The sequence below is a fragment of the Ascaphus truei genome, chromosome 4 (genome assembly GCF_040206685.1).
Source record: "Ascaphus truei isolate aAscTru1 chromosome 4, aAscTru1.hap1, whole genome shotgun sequence".
In the NCBI taxonomy this organism is placed as follows: domain Eukaryota; kingdom Metazoa; phylum Chordata; class Amphibia; order Anura; family Ascaphidae; genus Ascaphus; species Ascaphus truei.
The window spans coordinates 124,881,072-124,902,625 of NC_134486.1; the positions used below are offsets into that span (position 1 = coordinate 124,881,072).

Below are 21,554 nucleotides of genomic sequence, written 5' to 3' on the forward strand. Positions count from 1 at the left end.
ACTGATTGGGGGGTACCTCTGGTGTCCTGCACACCCACACACCCACACACACACACTCTCTCATACACACACACACACACTCCCATAAACACACACACACACACACACACACACACACACTCTCTCCCATACACACACACACACACACACTCTCCCATACACACACTCTCTCCCATAAACACACACACACACACTCCCATACACACACACTCTCCCATACACACACACACACTCTCCCATACACACACTCTCCCACACACACACAAACACACACACACAGGGGGGAGAGGAAGACAGGAAAGGCCGCGAAAAGCAGCACCACTGCCCGCGCGCCAATCCCCCACCTCGTGCGGGCAGCAGGAGCGCTGGGGACAGAGGGGGGGATGGAACACCCCCGCTACCACCTCCCGTCCGGCAGGCAGCGGGAGCGCCAGGGATGGAGAGGAGCGCCGGAGAGGAGCACTCCCGCCTCGCGGGGACAAGCACCGGAACGGGGGGGGAGCATCCCCGCTACAACTTCCCGCCCGGCAGGCAGCGGGAGCGCCGGGGACGAAGAGGAGCACCTCTACTACCACCTCCCGCCTCGCGGGGATGAGCTCCAGGGACAAGCATCCCCGCTACCACCTCCCACCCGGCGGGCAGCGGGAGAGCCGGGGACGGAGGAGTGCCTCGCGGGGACGGGGAAGACCACCGGGGACGGGGAGGAGCACCCCCGCTACCACCTTCCGCCCGGCGGGCAGCAGGAGAGCCGGGGACGGAGGAGCACCCCACTATCACCTCGCGGGGACGGGGAAGAGCACCCTCGCTACCACATCGCGGGGGCCGCAGTTAAAGCTGAAAGGAAGGCTGATTCGCGTGCGTGGCTGGAAAAAATCTTGGCAGCCCGTCAAGCCAATCAGGTTGCTGGATTTGTAATAAAAAAAAAATAATAATAATAAAAAAAAAATGTAATCACAGAACCGCGTGCGCTAAGCGGCCATTAGGCGGGGTCGCCACAGGGGGAAATCCGGCCGCTACTGGTGACCGGGCGACCGGATTTGTCCCATTATCACCCAGCACACAGCACTTCCACTGCAGCAAGGGATTCAGGGAAATGACATGCAAATGAGCACACAGTGCCACTTTTTGCTTCCAAAACCATTTTTAACATGGTTCCCTCAAAATTCACAAATGCTTCTAATTTATGTTGAGTCTCCTTGATCTGGGTGTCAAGTTTTAATGATCTATCCCTATGCGTAATTATTAGACAGATAAACTCAAAGGAGCAATTATTCAGCAGTCTATGCCACTCATTCATAAATACTGCATTTCATGCTCAATGGTGGGAGCCTTAAACAGTCGCAAACCCCTAGGGATTCTTTTTTTTTTCCAATATAGTTTTCTAATGTAATTACTGTACATCCCACCAGTGTTTGATTTCACTAATCATGTATTTCTCTAGAAGTTGGAATTCTGATAACATGACATCTTCTGCATCGGAACTTTCTTTTCTATCATCTTCAATAACAACTTCTTCTGTAACAGAAGTACTAAAGACATCATCTAATTTAATACCCCTATGTAACCCGTTATAAAAAAAAGTGAAGATTTCTCCATAGTGTCGTGGAAAGCAGCGAACTAATGTGGAAATAAAATAGTGAAAGAAAAAAAGAAAGCAGCACTAACCACTCAACCAAAAGTGACGTGTACATGTGAAAAAATATATATAATATATACACACGTGCATAAATATACGTGTCATTTACTCAAGTCCTGCTTCTACAGTTCAAGGAGGGAGTTCCACGTTCCTCCAGAAACAAGATGCAGAAAAAGGAAATGTCCTCCAGCGTGTAGATTCAGGTAAAGGTTCCAATCATGTGAGATAAGGAAGGAAAAAACCAGAAAACACAGTGGTATATTATACTGTAGAATGTAGATACTAACAAAACCTAGTGGTCACTAGTTTATACTGTGAACACTTATGTTATTAAGGTGTTATTTAAGATATGTGGAATAGAACAGGTTATTCATGATTGGAGTGGGGGGGGGGGGAGGGGGGGATTTTCTCCAGAAAATCTCTCAGAAAGAATCATATTGGATCTTTACCCTACAGACCCTAACCTCCACAGGACTTAATATTGATTTGGACATAGCTACATTCCTCTAATATATTATTAACCCACATCTACCGTAGATGTACCCATCACTTTCTAGTCTTCGCTCTTTTTATAGATTTAGATTATAGGTTTATGAGGTATATTGCATCCAGTAAAATCTTTTTGTAATAAGATTCTTGTTATGATGATGGTTATTTTATCGCTTTATATGTATAATATTTATGGAGTATCTGGAGTGTGGAGCAATTTACCATATGTTGATTAGGAATTATATTAAATACGAATAGTAGAGATTTTATTCCTCTTATTTTGTAATCGTCCTTTTTCATTGAATCTTTGGTACCGCAAGTTAAGGTGTGAGAGCCCTTAATTACTTTTTGGGCAATTTTAGCATATATTGGTCTAAATTGTTAGCTTTCTCAGACTTTATAGAGTTAGGTAAAAGATATATTTTTCTATGAGAGAATGAGATTGAGTTCAAATTAGAAGATTAGTTTTAGCTTTTTCAATTATCCACTGGCGATTGGATTTTTAATGTGTTATATATAGAGAGAATATATGGTGATATAAATATATATATTTATGATCCCTTTGGTTTTCCCATATCTTATTGAAACAATTATAGTACAGGCATACCCCGCATTAACGTACGCAATGGGCCCGGAGCATGTATGTAAAGTGAAAATGTACTTAAAGTGAAACACTACCTTTTTTCCACTTATCGATTAATGTACTGTACTGCAATCATCATATACGTGCATAACTGATGTAAATAACGCATTTGTAACAGGCCCTATAGTCTCCCCGCTTGTGCACAGCTTCGGTGCAGGTAGGGAGTTCAACTTTGCTGTTCAGAACGTGCTGACAGGCGCATGCGTGAGCTGGCGTTTGACTATTGGGCGATATGTACTTACTCGCGAGTGTACTTAAAGTGAGTGTCCTTAAAGCGGGGTATGCCTGTATTCTTTTTTATTTTTTTATCAATGCAAGATATTTTAAGTATTTTAATGAGTATTAACTTTCTAATCAATATGTTATTGTGATACACTCCCACTTATGGTTTTCCGTTTTATACATTGTATCTGTAAAATCTATGTATATGCATTTGTATGTTTTAATAACCATAACCAGCCTTATATATGCTTTATTTGTTAATATTGTATGTGTCATTAATTAGCTGGAATAGGTTCAATTGAATTTTGACTGCTATACAGTATAAACATTTCACATACCCCTTTGAGCTGCATCACTGAGGAAGATTTTTGCGAAACACGTTTGATGTTTGAGCACTACAAGCTACCGTAGTCACAGCAGTCAGTAACAATGCTCCTAACAGCTGCTAACATCCACGGTTGCTAGTGCACATGTGCAGACCCACTCCTAGGGAAGAAACTGCTGCCATAAAACTCTATCTCAGCTGTGCATAAACCGGGGGGAGCAACGAGGACAGCTGTACCCCAGAGAGGAGGCGAAGAAGGAGCTTGGGCAACAGAGATAACGCGGATCCCAACGGTTAAGGATCAGGAGTGGGACTGAAACGGGCTGTTCTGGAAAGCTATTCACAATGTATATGTGAATTAGCCATTTGTGAGTTCAACTTGTGTTTACCAGTTCATTGTTCATTAAAATTTATTATGCCATGTTCTTTTTCTCTATTTTTTCAAGATCTCATTAGCTACTGGATGTTCTGAAGTATAAACTTGATTACATATCTGAGATATCATCTTAAATAACACCTTAATAACGCAAGTGTTCACAGTATAATAATAATAATAATAATAGCATGTTCTTGTATAGCGCTGCTAGTTTTACATAGCGCTTTACAGAGACATTTTGCAGACACAAGTCCCTGCCCCGTGGAGCTTACAATCTAGGTTTTTGGTGCCTGAGGCACAGGGAGATAAAGTGACTTGCTCAAGGTCACAAGGAATCGACACCGGAGCCACTCCTAGTGAACTAGTGCACACTAGGTTTTGTTAGTACCTATAATATACCACTGTGTTTTCTGTTTTTTTCTTCCTTATCTCACATGATTGGAACCATTCAGAGTTACAGGCCCCGGTATGGAGTGCCTGTATGCTCTGTGTATTTAATTCTCCCGGTCACGTGACGCGGAAGATGTAAACATTGCGGGGATACCGGCACCCCATGGGGCTGTAACTCGAGAAGCAGGGGGTTCCCAAGGCTCAAATTAATGCGGTTCAGCTCAGGAGACCCCCTGCTTCCGTATACTATTATTAAAAATCACATTAAAGCAGCTTTATTACCTTAGCGGCTAGCCTCAAAGGCAATCAAGGGGTTAAAGCACAGTTGCTGGTTTCCTGGGGTACAGAGGATGGGTAAATGGGGATACTTGGCCCAGGGTGGGTGGTTAGGCCTAACAGGAATGTTGCGGGAGGAGCTGACCCCTTCATTACCATAGTAGTGGTAACGCTATGGTAATGAAGGGGTTAACCTCTCCCTGTACTCACCCGGTAGGCCTAACCACCAACCCTGGGTCAAGTATCCCCTTCACTCACCCCCTTAATCCCCAATAAACATTTAAATACCTACTACTGTATCTACCAATAAACAACCCCCTACTACCTACCCCCTGTACCCCCAACACCACCCCCCCCCCCCCAACACATACAGTAGAGTAATGAGCAAAATTACTATTCAGATATGGGTAAAAGTGCACTAGCCCGTTAAAAATAAAACCAGCCAGCGTAAGCAAATTAAAGTTCTACTTGCCCCTGCCAGGATAAAGGCCATTCTCGTCTTCCTCCCCCGTCATCTCTGTCCTTCATGGGCAGCAGCATTACAATTTTAAAAAAAACGAATGGCAACTAACCTCTTAATAACCTTAGCAGTAAGGAACCACTATAGTAATTAAGGAGTTAATCGCCTCCCCTACTACCCACCCGGGAGACCTAACCACACTTCCCGGGGTAACTACCCCCACCCTCCACCCATTGAATAAACCATGTCCCAATATGGGTATGGATTGCCACACAGACAATGAATAGACAGGAAAAAAAAAAAAAAAAGCTAGTCCAAAATAAAAAACATTACTTTTGAATAAAACCAAGCATTTGACAATAAAGCCATTAATTGGCACAGTTTTAAACCATGCCCATAATATCAGCATGGTTTACCATTGTGGCAATGAATGGGCTAGCAAAAAAAATAAAATAACACGCACCAAATAAAATACATTACATTTCAATTAAAAATTAAAAATGCCAATAAACCAAATTGTACACCATGCCCATAATATGAGCATGGTTTGTCACTATGGTAGTCAATAACCAACCTAAAAAGGAACAAGCACCAAAAATACAATCACCAAAAATAAAATACAAAATTAAATAAAAACAATGGTGAGCGGATTAGGTGCTCAATAATCAGACACGGTTCCAAGTGCAAGCATAATATCCAGATAGAAAGGATTGTCCACAAATTAGGAATTCAATAGAGAGGGGATGGATATGTGTCTAGTGATGTCCACCTTACAACACACAGATTAATACATTAATAAACACCCAACCCGTATGACAACATATACAGGAAGCATAACAGGGCACAGTGGCCCTTTTCCTGTATACTCGCAGGTGCAATCCAAGTATCTGCGGCGTGCAGTCCATCCAGGTAAGTATCCAGAGAGCACAAGCAATTAATTTTTTCCCAAATGCTTGTTTTTAATTAAAGAGCAGCAGGTATCAATGGAGCACAGCCAGGAAGATCCAACCTCCAATTCCAGGACAGGAAAAATATCCAGTCCACTCCAAATGAAGTAAGGATCTCTTCAGATTTCAAGGTATTGAATACTGTACATTCCGAAACCACCAAAAGGTGGGGATAGAACAAAATTGTTAGACAGACGTGAAGCATACTGGATTTTCACTCTAAGAACCAGAGCACCACTCGGCATAAACATTGATTGGGACTTAAGTCAATTTTTATGATTTGGTATATATATAATTACTTCTTAGAATAAATTGAAATTAATTACTAATTGATTTATTCAAAATTTATTCTTTTTATTAATTATCTCATTTTGACTGTATTCACTATAGATAATATAAATATTTCATAAAATTATTTCACATTCAATTTTTGTGATTTTCATTAATTATTATTGTTTATTAGATATTATAATGTAATTAAATTAATATAATATAATGTGTGATTAGTTATTAATTTATTATTCTATATGCTCTCCCAATCAATGTTTATGCAGTGACTGTATGCAACTGGGTCTTTGTATACATTTCTATACATATTTCTGTATTGTTCTTTTGTGTATAGATGTTTATTTATAGATAGATATCATAATATCATTATATAATTACTATTGCGATATCATAAATTTCTATACACATATTGATATTTGTCCTCTTTTGAACTACAAGGTTTTTAATCTATTCCCTGACTATGTATACCTTTTGTCTGCAACTGGACATATATAATTCATATGTTAGATACCATTCATGAATTCAAAGCTATGTATATACAGTATGACACTAATTCTGATTAACTTCAATTTATAATTTCCTATGCTTTTGTAGCCCTGGTTCCTAGCGGACACAGACCACTACCACATGCTGTATAACCTGTAGGCTCACAGGGCCTGAGCCTCTGCCACAGAGAGCCTGGGGTACGCACAATACTTATAACTTGGTGCAGCGCCTCCACCTGCGACAGCTTCCGCCCGAGGGGAAGTGGGTCTTCGCAGGAACTTATGTACATTCATTAACACACACACACAGCAATATACCTTAACCAATATGCTTTACTTGTAGCAACCATACGCTTTATCAACAGGTGTCTCTCCCTAGAGGAGACACTACTCTCAGTGTCCTGCCGAACGCTCACTCTCCCCTTCCCTTCACCGGGTGATCCCACCTCGTGTCCAGTTCCCTTTTAGAATAAGTTCCCCACACTCAAGTGAGACAGTGCATGTATCTATGTGTGACTGCGCAGCCACCGTGTCCTGAGTGAATGATGGTACCGTTGGTGCACTTGAAGTTTACCTGCTGGGCACTCCAGTACCTGGTTCTGCAACTATCTTCACAAAGGATCAGTGGGGCGTAGACGACATCACCCGTAGGTGTCCGGGGCGATCCCACCCAGACACGCTGCGACTTGGTAGCGGGGCCTGATCCCAGACCTCCCACTGACTTAGAACTGTCCCGGTAGAAATCGTATAACAGTAAGGGAATCCGGAACCTGTCTATGGCCAGTCCCTAGCTCAGCTTCACACTACTGGGGCTCAGGGCCTAACTGGGCCTGGGGCATGCGGCCTAGGTAGGGGCGGACTGCCTCCCTACACCAGAGCTCCTTCTCCTTACTCCTCTCGCTAGCTCTGAAACAACGTGTGCCCCATCACTTCCTTTTCCTCCCTTCCTTGTACCTGATTGGCCCTCGCCCGTCACGGTGTCCCGCGGGGCTGCTGGGACCCGTAGTTCCCTAACTCCCCTCCTATCCAAGCTCTCCTCCTTCGCGGGCTTTGCTCCCCTTGTCTGCGCATGCGCCACCTTCTGCCAGGCCAGTTCTGCACCAGCACCAACTTAAACATGACGGCTCCCTCTTCGCGGAACCTCCGTTATCGGAGCGTTCCCTAGGTGCAGCATCTCCCACCCCACAACAACAAATGGTGGAAAAAGGGGTCCCGCTACACTTTTATAAGGTATACTACCTCAGGGGTTTTGCTTCTTTAGCAATATCATCTTCGATTTTACGTTTTTGTTATTTTCTACTTTTTATTTTATTTTTTATTTTTCTTCTTGTGTTTATGACTAATAAAGTTTGTTTTAGAAAAAATATTATGTACCACCTGATCAGTCCGGCCTATGGGGATGTACGTTGCATCAGTGCGCCCACGTTTGCGGGCGTGCGATGATGACGTCATCTCAGCGGACAGTGTGGGTGAGTATAAAGAAGCAGTCTTTTGACAACTTTGTACACCTTGATAAAGTGCTGTTTGCATGAAACACGTAGGTGCGTTCATGTTGTCCATTTCTATTGTTTATTAGCATGCATTAAATCTGATCAATTATATTTTATTTTGGAGTGGTCTGGATATTTTTCCTGTCCTGGAATTGGAGGTTGGATCTTCCTGGCTGTGCTCCATTGATACCTGCTGCTCTTTAAATAAAAACAAGCATTTGGGAAAAATCAATTGCTTGTGCATATCTATACCCGAAAAGGGGTATAGATAAGCACCTTAGCAGTCAATGGGCAACCAAAAAAAAACCATATGACAAGAAATACAATATATACAAATGAAATAAAAAAACATTTGTCAATTTTTTTGGATGCCCATTGACTGCCAATGTGTTTATCTATGACCCGGGATAGATAAACACAGCGACAAGCAATGCATTTTTACGCAAACTTTTTTTATTTCATTGTAATGCATTGTATTTTTTTGTTGTATTTTTTTTTTAGGTTGCCCATTGACTGCCCTTGTGCTTATCTATGCGCCTTCAAGTGTATAGATATGCACAATGCATTGGTTTCCAAATGCTTGTTTTTATTTAATTGTAATGTTTTGTATTTATGGTGCTTGTTTTTTTTAGGTTGCCCATTAACTGCCATAGTGGCAAACCATGCTCATATTATATGGGGATGGTGTACCACTATGCCAAGCAACTTATTTTTTGGCAATTTTTTTTGTATTGCAATGTTATGTATTTTATTCAGTGCTTTTTTATTTGCAGCTTGTCATTCATTGCCATATTATGGTCATTGTGTACCACTGTGCCAATCAATTGGTTTAATGAAATTGAGATTTAAAAAAAAAATTAATTGTTTTATTTTGTGGCTGTTTTTTTATAGCATGCCCATTTATTGCCATAGTGGCAAACCATTGCCATATTATGGCCCTGGTTTACAACTCTTCCAATCAATGGGTAGAGGGGTGGATGGTGGAGTTCGTTGCCCCGGGGTGGGTGGTTAGGTGGTTACTAACCATTAAGGTGATTAAGGGGTTAGTGGCCATTAGTTTGTTTTCTATTGTAATGTTGCTGCCCACAGAGGACAAGCACAATGATGAGGATGAAGACTGCCTTCATCCTGGCAGAGGTACCAGTAAGTAGAACTTTAGTTTACTTTATAACAGTAGGAAGGATCCGAAGATTCCAGCGGTGCACAGCTTGTAGAGATGAGAGACCAGCAAGGTGTAGATTAAAAATGAAATTTTATTGAAAAAACATGGTATGGGGGACACATAGTTTACTTTATGCTGGCTTGTTTTATTTATTTTTTAAATTTTATTATTATTGCTTCAGGAAATAATCAAAGAAACATCAATACTTTCGTTCTTACATATAACTGAAAATAATATTCTAAGGGTGATAGGGAGATAAGAGAGAGGGAAGGGGGGGAAGAGAGAGAAGGGGGACAGACAGAGAGAGAGACAGAGACAGAGCATCGGATCCCAATGCCTCAGACCATCACGTCGGTTATGTACTTGGGAGAAGATCTATAATAACATTATTTTTTTCCATGACCAGTGAAGCAATGCAGTGGATACCCAGTTTGAGTGTTTGAAGGGACTCATCAGCTCTTTGAAAGTGTCGGGAGTCAGAGTTCAGGAATGGCTTCCATTTATTTAGGAATTTATCCATTCTCTGCTCTGTGTCTCCGTATGAGTCAAATTTTCCCTTGGTCATGACAGAGAATAGGAATGATTCTAGTAGGGGAATCGTTGGGGTGTGTGTTTTGATCCAATTGACTAATATCAACTTTCTTGCCAACAAAATAATTACACCCACCAGGTACCTTCAAATATCCAAAGAGCATTATCCTGAAGTCAAAAGAAAGCTGTACTCGCAAGAGCTTATTTAGAAAGTCCATGGTCTTATACCAAAAGACCCACAGTATCTTCCTACAGTACCACAAACAATGTGAAATATTAGCATCACTGCCGCCACATTTCTGACATAGTACCGTACCCTGGACCCATGTTGGACTGTATTCAGTTGTTCTGGGGATATGTATGCCCGATTGACTATTTTGATCTGTAGCTCTCTTAAGTTAGCATTTAAAGTAGCATTTAAAGTAATAGAGCGCACATCCACATACCCCACGACCAGAAGTTCTAGATCCAAATGCTCAGGGAACTCCACTTGCAATTTGGTGAGCAAAGGGTGCCAGTACTTGGCAGCATGGGTCTCTATCAAACTACTTTAAATCATTTTAGAGGTGAAGCCCACCTTTAGGGATGTTTTAAGCCCAGCCTCCAGCGAAATATGCTCCAATGAAGATGGCACTTCCCTGATCAGACAGGCTGCATAATGTGTCAGTTGCAAGAAAGCAAAGAATTGGTAATTTGATAACTGGTATTTTTCTCCAAGTTGTTGGAACATCGGAAATACCTGTTCCCCTGAACCGAAAGTAAGAAATATGTACAAGACTCCTAGTGGCCCAGTTCTTAAAGACTGAGTGATCTTGGGCTGCCACAAAGTTGGGGTTTCCCTCAATAGGTAGGTATTTAGAGACTGTTGGTGATAGTGTGAAATATATTATAATTTTATGCCAGATGATAAGTGTCTCTGAAAAAATGCTATTAAGAGTATTATTTACATTACCAATGTCTCGAAGGAAGGGCAGAAACCTCAGGGAGTGTGGAAAATCTAACACGTCACTTCAGAGTTAACAGATTGTGATCTTTCAAACAATCCCTAATGTACTGTATCTTGCAATTAAAGGCCCCCAATTCTGGAAGGCTCCGACCTCCCTGTTCTCTATCCATTTGTAGTCTTTGCACACAGATCCTATGTTTCTTGTTATTCCAAATAAAATTAGTAAAGTTCCTATTTATTTTTGTGATGTACTTTTTTCTAATAAGTAGGGGAAGTGTCTGGATCAAGTATAGAGTTTTGGGAAAGAGACCATTTTGATTAAGGCAATTCTGCCAGACTATTTCAGTGCAGGTTCGTCCAACCTGCAAAATCCTCTGCAATCTTATTTATGATGGGTTTATAATTCATCTTGTGTAACTTCTGCAATTTTAGAGAAAAGTGAATGCCTAGGTATTTAATAGAGTCACCGGTGACCTTAAACGGAATCGGTGGTCCAATCGAGTCAGACTGTCCCCTCCTTAGCCAAAGAATCGTAGACTTTGTAAAGTTTATTTTGTATCGTGAAAATGTTTGAAAGGTATCAATAATCTGCGTTATTATTGGTATCTTAACATGTGAATCTGAACAAAATAGAAGCAAATAATCTGCGTATAAAGCCAGCTTGATCACCTGTTTCCCAATTTGCACACCATCAAGTGAGTCCCTCAGGACAATAGCCAGAGGTTCAACGGCCAGGTTGAACAGAAGAGGCAAAAGGGGACACCCCTGCCTAGTTTCTCAAAATAACCTAAAAGGCTCTGAGGATTTACAGTTCAAAGAGATAGAGGCGCTAGATTGAGCATAAATGATTTTTAGAGTTTCTGTGAACTTTTCACCAGCCCCGAACCTCTCCAGAGTTTGAAATATATGGGGCCAGGTGATCATATCAAAGGCCTTCTCTGTATCCAAACTTAAAATGCAGGCCGGCCTGTGATCATCCAGGACCACCAGGGATCCAACAAATTCCCCATAGCATTGAAAAGCAGACAGTAGTTTGCGTATATTGTGACGAGTGTCTTCCTTTTACGAAAACCAGTCTGATCAGGGTGCACCACCTTGAGAAGGACGTTTTTAAGTCTTTCGGCAAGAAGTTTTGTGAATATTTTATCATCTAAATTGAGAAGGGAAATTGGTCGATAAGATGCTGGATCTTCAGGGTCTCTATCCTTTTTCTGATCAATTTGATCAAGCTGATCCAAAACCTATGGGGCTGTCTACCTGAGTCTTTATTCGGTTGTAACCCGCTACCAGGTGAGGTGTTATTTCTGTAGTCAAATGTTTGTAATATTCAGCAGAATACCCATCTGGTCCCGGGGCCTTGAGTGTTTAAAAGGTGCTTAACAGTTATGGAAATGTATCTGAGGTAATAGGCCAGTGTAACCCTGTCTGAGAATTTTCAGAGAATTGGGAAGCCTCAAGTCCTTCATAAATCTATCTTGCTGCTCTTGTTAATATTTGAGTTGTTGTATAAATTTCCATAGAAGGCTTGCAGTATAGCCGCTATCTTATTGGAACAGGTGTGTGTTTCCGGTCAGTCTTTGTGGGCCGTAATAAGTGCAGTGGATCTGTTATTTGCTACTAAATTAGCCAACATTTTCCCTGCTTTATTCCCCTATGCATAAACCTTGCATTTTTATAGTTCTGGCTCAGCAGCTCTTTCTTGTGTAATAGGACCTCAAATTCCATTTTCCTTGAGATATATTCCTTCTCATTTGGTGACATTGGGAATATTTTATATTTAGAATAAGCCTCTGTAAATTTTTTATATCGTAAATAATTTTCATTGTGCGATTTCCTCTGATAAGATACATACGATATAATGTCACCTCTTTGAACCACTTTAGTAATTTCCCAAAACAAGAACGGGTCCCCAATGTGTTCTGCATTATTTTCTTTATACTGCTCCCATGTGGTGTCCTTCTGATGCTGCAGATATTGGGTCACCTTCTCACAGCACAGATCAATGTATTGTATTGCATTGTTTGTCTATATTTATATAGCGCTATTAATGTACATAGCGCTTCACAGTAGTAATAAAAATGGTAATCAAATAAATAACAGATAATATAAATAACGGATCATGGGAATAAGTGCTTTAGACATAAAAGTAACATTAAGGAAGAGGAGTCCCTGCCCCGAGGAGCTTACAGTCTAATTGCTAGATAGGGAGAACGTACAGAGACAGTAGGAGGGAGTTCTGGTAAGTGCGTCTGCAGGGGGCCAAGCTTTATGTATCATGTGTTCAGAATATCCACAGTGCTATTCATATGCTTCTTTAAGCAAGTGTGTCTTAAGGTGGGTCTTAAAGGTGGATAGAGAGGGTGCTAGTCACGTATTGAGGGGAAGGGCATTCCAGAGGTGTGGGGCAGTCAGTGAAAAAGGTTTAAGGTGGGAGAGGGCTTTTGATACAAAGGGGGTAGAAAGAAGACATCCTTGAGGAGAACACAAGAGTCGGAATGGTGCATAATGAGAAATTAGGGCTGAGATGTAAGGAGGGGCAGAAGAGTGTAAAGCTTTAAAAGTGAGGAGAAGAATGGAGTGTGAGATGCGGGATTTGATCGGAAGCCAGGAGAGGGATTTCATGAGGGGAGATGCAGAGACAGATCTAGGAAAGAATAGCGTGATTCTGGCAGCAGCGTTTAGGATAGATTGTAGGGGAGACAGGTGAGAGGCAGGAAGGCCAGACAGCAGGAGGTTACAGTAATCAAGACGGGAAAGAATGAGGGCCTGAGTCAGAGTTTTAGCAGTCGAGCAACAGAGGAAAGGGCGTATCTTTGTTATATTGCGGAGGACAAAGCGACAAGTTTTAGAAATGTTTTGAATGTGAGGGGCGAATGTGAGAGAGGAGTTGAGTGCAACCCCTAGGCAGCGTGCTTGGGCTACTGGGTGAATGATCGTAGTTCCAACAGTAATGTGGAAAGAGGTAGTAGGGCCAGGTTTGGGAGGAAGTATGAGGAGCTCTGTTTTAGCCATGTTGAGTTTAAGGCGGCGGGGGGCCATTCAGGATGATATAGCAAAGAGACATTCGGAAACTTTGGTTTGAACAGCAGGTGTAAGGTCAGGTGTTGAATAGTATATTTGTGTGTCGTCAGCATAGAGGTGATAATTAAACCCAAAAGATGTTATTAGGTCACCTAGAGAGAGTGTGTACAGAGAAAAGAGAAGAGTTCCCAGGACAGAGCCCTGGGGTCCCCCCACAGAGAGATTAATAGAGGAGGAGTAGGTGTTAGCAGAAGAGACACTGAAAGTTCGATGGGAGAGGAAGGATGAGATCCAGGATAGAGCTTTGTTCCGAATACCAAGAGTATGGAGAATGTGAAGGAGAAGAGGGTATCCACGGTGTCAAATGCTGCAGAGAGGTCGAGTAATATGAGCAGAGTGTAATGACCTCTGTCTTTGGCAGCATGGAGGTCGTCAGTTATTTTAGTGAGGGCTGTTTCTGTGGAGTGAGCAGTGCAGAAACCAGATTGTAGAGGGTTCAGGAGAGAATAGGTGTTGAGAAAATGGAGCAAGCAAGAGAATACAAGACGTTCAAGGAGTTTAGAGGCAAAAGGCAGGAGGGAGACAGGTCGATAGTTAGAAAGACAGGTAGGGTCAAGCTTGCTGTTTTTGATTAATGGTATGACTGTTGCATGTTTGAAGGAGGATGGAAAGGTTCCAGAGCAGAGGGAGGAGTTAAAAATGTGTGTGAGCGTAGGGATTATAGTAGGAGCAAGAGGTTTTAGGAGATTGGAGGGAATGGGATCAAGAGAGCAAGTGGTAGAGGGAGAAGAGGCGATCAACAGCGACAGATCCTCCTCTGAGACAGTGGAAAAAGAGTCAAGGAAGGCAGGAGGAGAGTTAGGAAGAGGTGTAGGATGGGAGGAAGAGACAGAGGGGATGTTCTGACGTATGGATTCCACCTTTTCCTTAAAATATTCATCAAAGTCCTGAGTGGAGATTGAGAAAGGAGAGGCAGCTGAGGGTGGTTTGAGTAGAGTATCAAAGACAGAGAACAGTTAGCGTGGGTTAGACTTGTGCTTGTTGATTAGTGAAGAAAAGTAGGCTTGTTTAGCTTGCGAGAGGGCAGAGTTGAAACAGGATAGCAGAAATTTGTAGTGAAGGAAGTCTGCGAGAGTATGAGATTTCCTCCAGAGGCGTTCAGAGGAACGAGAGGAGGAACGCAGCATGCGCGTGTGGGAATTTAACCAGGCTCTAGGGTTAAAAGGGTGATTGTGGCAGTGAGAAAGCGGGGCATGTAGATCAAGAGTGGAGGACAAGGCAGAGTTGTAGTTCCTGACAAGTTGTCAGGGTCTGTAGCAGAGCTGAGAGAGGAGAGGGAGGAGTGTAAAGTGGACTCAAAGTCAGGTAAGTGAATAGAGCGCAGGTTTCTGCAGAACCGGGGGGTAGATGGAAGTGGAGAAGGGGAGAAGCGAGATAGAGAGAATGAGATGAGGTGATGATCAGAGAGATGAAAGGGGGAAATGGAGAAATCGGAGAGACAGAAGTTTTTAGTGAAAACCAGGTCTAAGTTGTGGCCATCCTTGTGGGTGCTAGCTGCAGTCCACTGTTGAAGGCCAAAAGAAGAGGTTAGAGAAAGAAAGCGGGAAGCCCAAGGGAGAGAGGGGTCATCAATGTGGCAATTGAAGTCCCCAAGGAGAAGAACAGGGGAGTCTGAGGAGAGGAAGAAAGAGAGCCAGGATTCAAAGTGAGAGAGAAAGGCAGAAGGGGGATGATTAGAGGTAGGTGGGTGGTAGATGACCGCCACATGAACAGGGAGAGGAGAGAAAATCTGGACAGTGTGAGCCTCAAAGGAGGGAAAAGCAAGAGAGGGAGGAATAGGAAGGGTTCGGTAACGACAGAGAGAGGAGAGCAGGAGCCCCACGCCTCCACCCCTGCCATCAGTGCGCGGAGTGTGGGAGAAGGAAAGGCCACCATAGGAGAGGGCAGCTTCCAGAGCAGAGTCAGACTGAGTGAGCCAGGTCTCAGTTATAGCAAAGAGAAGCAGGGAGTGAGAGAGAAAGAAGTCATGCACAGAGAGGAACTTGTTAGAGGGGGAGCGAGCGTTCCAAAGGGCACAGCAGAAAGGGAGAGAGGAGGGGGGTGGCAGGGGATGGGTATGAGGTTGGAGGGGTTAACACCAGAAGGAGAAGAAGTTGCTTGTGGGAGGCGAAGACGAGAGCAAGTAGAAATAAGGCAGGGACCAGGATTGGGGAGAGATATCCCCAGAAGCAAGGAGGAGAAGCATGGAAAGAAAGAGAATGTGTGAGGATGATTTGTAGGGGTGTGTTTTAGTGCAGTGTGTATAGCTGTGTGGTGACAGAGGGCGCAGGAAAGAAAGGAGTTCATGTGAACTGAGAAGCGGGGAAGAAAGGAGAGATGGAGATATATGAATAGAGTTAGAGACATAAGGAGACTGGTGGAAGGAAGTGCATAATTTGAAAATAAGTGAGGTTACAGCAAATAATAAAAGTAAAGGCGGCATCACAGCAATAGTTAAGTGTTGAGATGTTCAGTCTGGGATGGGTGATATCCTCCTTTCCAACGTAGATTAAATGCAGGAATCAGAAGCTGTAGATGTTGTCCACTTTTCCACTTCTTTTTGAACTTCCTTTTTAAACTTCATATCTACTTTAAACATTTCTACTTAAAAGCATATCTGCTTAAGAGCATGGCTGCAGCAGATATGCTTTCAGGGTAACTGCTGCATTTCCCTGCCTGCTTCCACCAGGGGAAGTCTGCTCTCCTCCCTTCCCTGATGTCAGTGATGGCTGCCCTCCCAGGCCTCACCTTTCTCCTCAGCTGCCTGGTGTTCCTCCGGTAGGCCGCACTTCTCTGCTCCCTATGGGGGTAGGGGGCCATCAGCCCTCCTATCTCCCGGCACTGCACACCTTCCTCCCTCCGTGGGGCTTCCCTTCTTTGGTAACAGACTGAAGCATGCAGAGTGCAGCTGCTGCTTCCCCTGATAATGCTCTCCCCCTCATCTGGATCAACAGGCCTCTCGCCCGCCCGAGGATTCACCGGGGGGGAGGAAGGCTGGTTTTATTTTTAATGGGCAAATACACTATTATCCATATCTGGTAATAGTAATTTGCCCATTACTTTACTGTATGTATTGGGATTGTATTTATTTTTATTGTATTGGACTGTAATGTATTTTTAAATGGGGAAAAGCACTATTAGCCATCTTTGGTTAATAGAACTTTTACCCATTCTGGTAGTGTTGTTGGTACAGGGGGTGGGTGAACGTGGTATTTGCCCCAGGATGGTGTTTAGGCCTTGCAGGAGGGTGGTGTGAGGGGTTAACCCCTTCACTTCCTTTGCCACTAAGGTAATGAAGGGGTTAACTTCTACTGCCACCCTCCCGCATGGCCTAAACACCCACCCTGGGGCAACTGCAAGCTTCACCCATCACCTCTACCAACAACAAATCAGTTCCTGCTATTTAACCTTTTCATTACCTTAGCGGTTAGCCGCTAAGGTAATGAAACTGGCTGCAATTTTATTTTTATTCCACAGGATTGATACTGCCAGCCGATAGGGATCCCCAGAGACACGTGGGGTTCCTGAAAAACCCATGGGATGTGGGGACCCCCAGAGACCCACGGGAACCCCAGAGATGCGGGGGCCTGCAAGGGCCCGCAGGAACATATGAGGGCCCCCTGGAACACATGGGGGCCCACAGGAACCCAAGTAAACCCACGGATCTCTGGAGGTCCCCACGGGTCTCTGGAGGTCCCCACGGGTCTCTGGGGGGTCCACACAGGCCTCTGTTATCAATCCTGTGCAGTACAACTCAAATAAAATCCTTCTATGCATCTTGCAATTCCTTTAGCGCCAGTCTTTAGCTAACTAAAGATTGCAAGTTTTTACAGTACTATATGTTTATCACAGTTTAGTAAATAGCAGTTTCTGGCCAAAAAAATAAAATTTCTGGCATTTTTTGGCTTACTGCATGGCTTGTTTTTGCCAGAGTATTATAGTACTATAAAAAGCCGTTTTAATGCGATATTGTCCTGTTATTTGAGCTTTGTGAATAGCAACACAGGCAGTATTGCACTATAAGGGCATTTATAGTGCTATAAGTCACTTATCGCGGTTTAATGAATGACCCCCTTAGTATCTTTCATTTGTTTGTATAAGCTATTAATGTTTCAAAAATAAATATTGATAAATATGGGAAGTGAGAACCTCTCGGATATACTGTGTCAAAATGTATAGATTTGCTTAACAAGTTTATTACATTTGACACTACTGCAGAAAAACAGTAATAATGCAAAAAAAAACTAATTGGTAAATGGGCTTAGAAATTCTACACATTGTGGTTTTATTATTTGTTCTCAAGGAGATTGCTACTAGCAGCAGCTAGTGAGCGCAGGCAACCTTCTGGGAACAACCATATGACTGAAAGCACTCAATTCGGCCATGCACTTGCAGTCACAATATGGCTCCTATTCACTAAAGCATGCTAAGCTTTAGTACGACCTAACTGCCTTCAAATAAATGGGAGTTAGGATGTGCTAAAGCTTAGCACCCCTTAGTGAATATGTACATATGCCGTCTAGATTTCAGATACATACCGTAGGAGATTGATCATGGAGGATACACAGAAGAACTGTGCTAGTTATTCCCTCAGATTTTCACTGCAGGGATTCCATGTTAACCCCCTTTTTAAAGCAAAACGAGAAGTTTGGTGCTCCATGCCTCCACCTGCTCAGATGATGAAGAAAGTTTTATGTTCCACCTCTGACCTGGGCAATTGATTTATAAAACAATGTATTTAGAAACCTTTCAAGTCCTAGACAAGTCACTTACCACATTTAGGATAAGACACCAGCATCACATCATCCTCTCTTGACTCAAAGGATCCCAAAGCCTCAAAGGTCTCTGCGCTGCATAAAACTCTGGGGTATAATACTCCTTTGTAAGGGAAGAGCAGCTTGTCTGGCGACATTGCCTCAGCAGCTGAAGCCGCTTCCTGCATCTCTTGCATGATTTTCACCCTGTTTGTCATTTTTTTTCACTCTGGCTGGAAAAGCTTTTGAAAACTGTTTGGTGTGTGTTTGAACTCTACATACACTTTCCTCTTTTATATACAAAAAAAAAAAACAACTGGACGGGGAACAAAGGTTAGTAAAGCTTCTCATATTTCATGATAATCTCACATTTTTGGCAGCAATAACATTCTAGAAATGATTGCTAAACAAAAAGAGTTCAGAAAGAGGTTAATGTATCTATCTATCTATCTATTTATCTATCTATCTATCTATCTATCTATCTATCTATCTATCTATCTATCTATCTATCTATCTTCTTCTATATATCTATATTTCTGAAACCGTTGTATGTCCACTGTCGCACTGTCCCTATGGGCAATCTGAAAGGTCGCAGCCTCTGGCCAATCAGATTGCTCAGTCAGCCCACCTCCCCCCCCCCCCCACGGCTCTCATTGGCTGGTGGGGTCTAACATAACTCACACACTCACACCGCGTGCTCCTCTCCAAGATGGACTACACCCGATGTGCACCAGCTGCCACCTCCCGCCCAGGTAAGTTAGTACAAAATGCCGCCTCACACCCCTCCCGCAGGCTGCCTCACAGCCCTGCGCTTCCCACCTCACCCCTTACACCCACTGCGCCTCACAGCCCTGCGCATCCCGCCTCACCCCTTACACCCACTGCGCCTCACAGCCCTGCGCGTCCCGCCACAACTGCCCAGGAACGAGCGGGGGAGCGCACAATAATCAATAAATTATATCCCCCCTAACTCACCTATTTGGGGGACCAAGCTGCCGGCGTGGGGGGGAAGCGGCCGAGCCATCAGGCAACGGGGGAGTGGGGAAAGGAGAGGCCCGAGCCATCGGGGAACGGGGGGGAGGAAAGGAGAGGCCCGAGCCATCGGGGAAAGGGGGGGAGGAAAGGAGAGGCCCGAGCCATCAGGGAACCAGACAGAGGGGGAAATGGGCGGGCGACCCATCGGGGAACGGGGAGAGTGGGAGAGGCCCATGCCATCAGGGAACCAAGCAGGTGGTGGTCGTTGGGGGAAAGGGGGCAGCTGCAGAGCACCAACCCCTTGCACCCCCCCTCCCTCCCACCCCTTGCACCCCCCTTCCCTCCCACCCCCCATCCCTCCCACCCCTTGCACCCCCCCCTCCCTCCAACCCCTTGCACCCCCGCTCCCTCCCCTTGCACCCCCTTCCTCCCCTTGCACCCCCTTCCTCCCCTTGCATCCCCCTCCCTCCCCTTGCATCCCCCCCTCCCTCCCCTTGCACCCCCCCTCCCTTGCACCCCCCCTCCCTCCCACCCCTTGCACCTCCCCTCCCTCCCACCCCTTGCACCCCCCTCCCTCCCACCCCTTGCACCTACCCCCCCCTCCCTCCCACCCCTTGCACCCCCCTCCCATCCCCCCTCTCTCCCACCCCATGCACCCCCCTCCCTCCCACCCCTTGCACCCCCCTCCCTCCCACCCCTTGCACCCCCCTCCCTCCCACCACTTGCACCCCCCTCCCTCCCACCCCTTGCACCCCCCCTCGCTCCCACCCCTTGCACCCCCCCTCCCTCCCACCCCTTGCACCCCCTCCCTCCCTCCCACCCCTTGCACACTCCCTCCCATCCCTTGCACCAAACCTCCCTCCCACCCCTTGCACACCCCCCTCCATCCCTCCCACCCCTTGCACCCCCCCCTCCCACCCCTTGCACCCTCCCTCCCACCCCTTGCACCCTCCCTCCCTCCCACCCCTTGCACCCTCCCTCCCATCCCTTGCACCAAACCTCCCTCCCACCCTTGCACACCCCCTCCCTCCCTCCCACCCCTTGCACACCCCCTCCCTCCCTCCCACCCCTTGCACACCCCCCCTCCCTCCCACCACTTGCACCCACCCCCTCTCCCTCCCACCTCTTGCACCCCCCTCCCTCCCACCCCTTGCATCCCCCCCTCCATCCCACCACTTGCACCCTCCCTCCCACACCTTGCACCCCCCCTCCCTCCCACCCCTTGCACCCCCCTCCCTCCCTTGCACACCCTCCCTCCATCCCACCCCCCCCTCCCTCCCTACCACCCCTTGAATCCCCCCTTGCATCCCCCCTCCCTCCATCCCACCCCTTGCACCCCCCTCACTCCCTCCCACCCCTTGCACCCCTCCTCCCTCCCTCCCACCCCTTGCACCCACCCTCCCTCCCACCCCTTGCACCCCCTCTCCCTCCCACCCCTTGCATCCCCCCTCCATCCCACCACTTGCACCCCACCCTCCCTCCCTCCCACCCCCGCTCCCTCCCTCCCACCCCTTGCATACCCCTCCCTCCATCCCACCACCCCCCCTCCCTCCCTACCACCCCTTGAATCCCCCCTTGCATCCCCCTCCCTCCCACCCCTTGCACCCCCCTCCCTCCCTCCCACCCCTTGCACCCCCCTCACTCCCTCCGACCCCTTGCACCCCTCCTCCCTCCCACCCCTTGCACCCCCCCCTCCCTCCCAACCCTTGCACCCCCCCTCCCTCCCACCCCTTGCACCCCCCCTCCCTCCCACCCCTTGCACCCCCCTCACTCCCACCCCTTGCACCCCCCCTTGCACCCCCCTTCCCCTTCCACCCCCCCTCCCACCCCTTGCACCCCCCCACCCCCCACTTGCACCCCCCTCCCTCCCTCCCCTTGAACCCCCCTCCCTCCCCTTGCACCCCCCTCCTACCCCTTGCACCCACCCCACCCTCCCTCCCACCCCTTTCACCCCCCCTCCCTCCCTGCCACCCCTTGCTCCCCCCTCCCTCCCTCCCACCCCTTGCACCCCCCCTCCCTCCCTCCCACCCCTTGCACCCAAAACCCCTTGCACCCCCCCCTCCCTCCCTTCCACCCCTTGCACCTCCCTCCCTCCCTCC

The 21,554-nt window shown here is 45.8% G+C and overlaps 1 protein-coding gene across 2 annotated transcripts in view; it reads right to left on the reverse strand.

Moving 5' to 3' along the window:
• LOC142493078 (sulfotransferase 6B1-like) overlaps nt 1-21,554 on the reverse strand; it is a 76,483-nt gene that overhangs the window by 49,479 nt on the left and 5,450 nt on the right. The window contains exon 1 of one of the 2 annotated variants that reach the window (XM_075596548.1): nt 18,500-18,759. The exons of the other annotated variant lie outside the window; for it this stretch is intronic. Coding sequence (XP_075452663.1) covers nt 18,500-18,698 — 199 coding nt within the window. The 5' untranslated portion in view covers nt 18,699-18,759. Of the gene's footprint in view, nt 1-18,499; nt 18,760-21,554 lie in introns of those variants that run through there. 2 annotated transcript variants of the gene reach the window in all.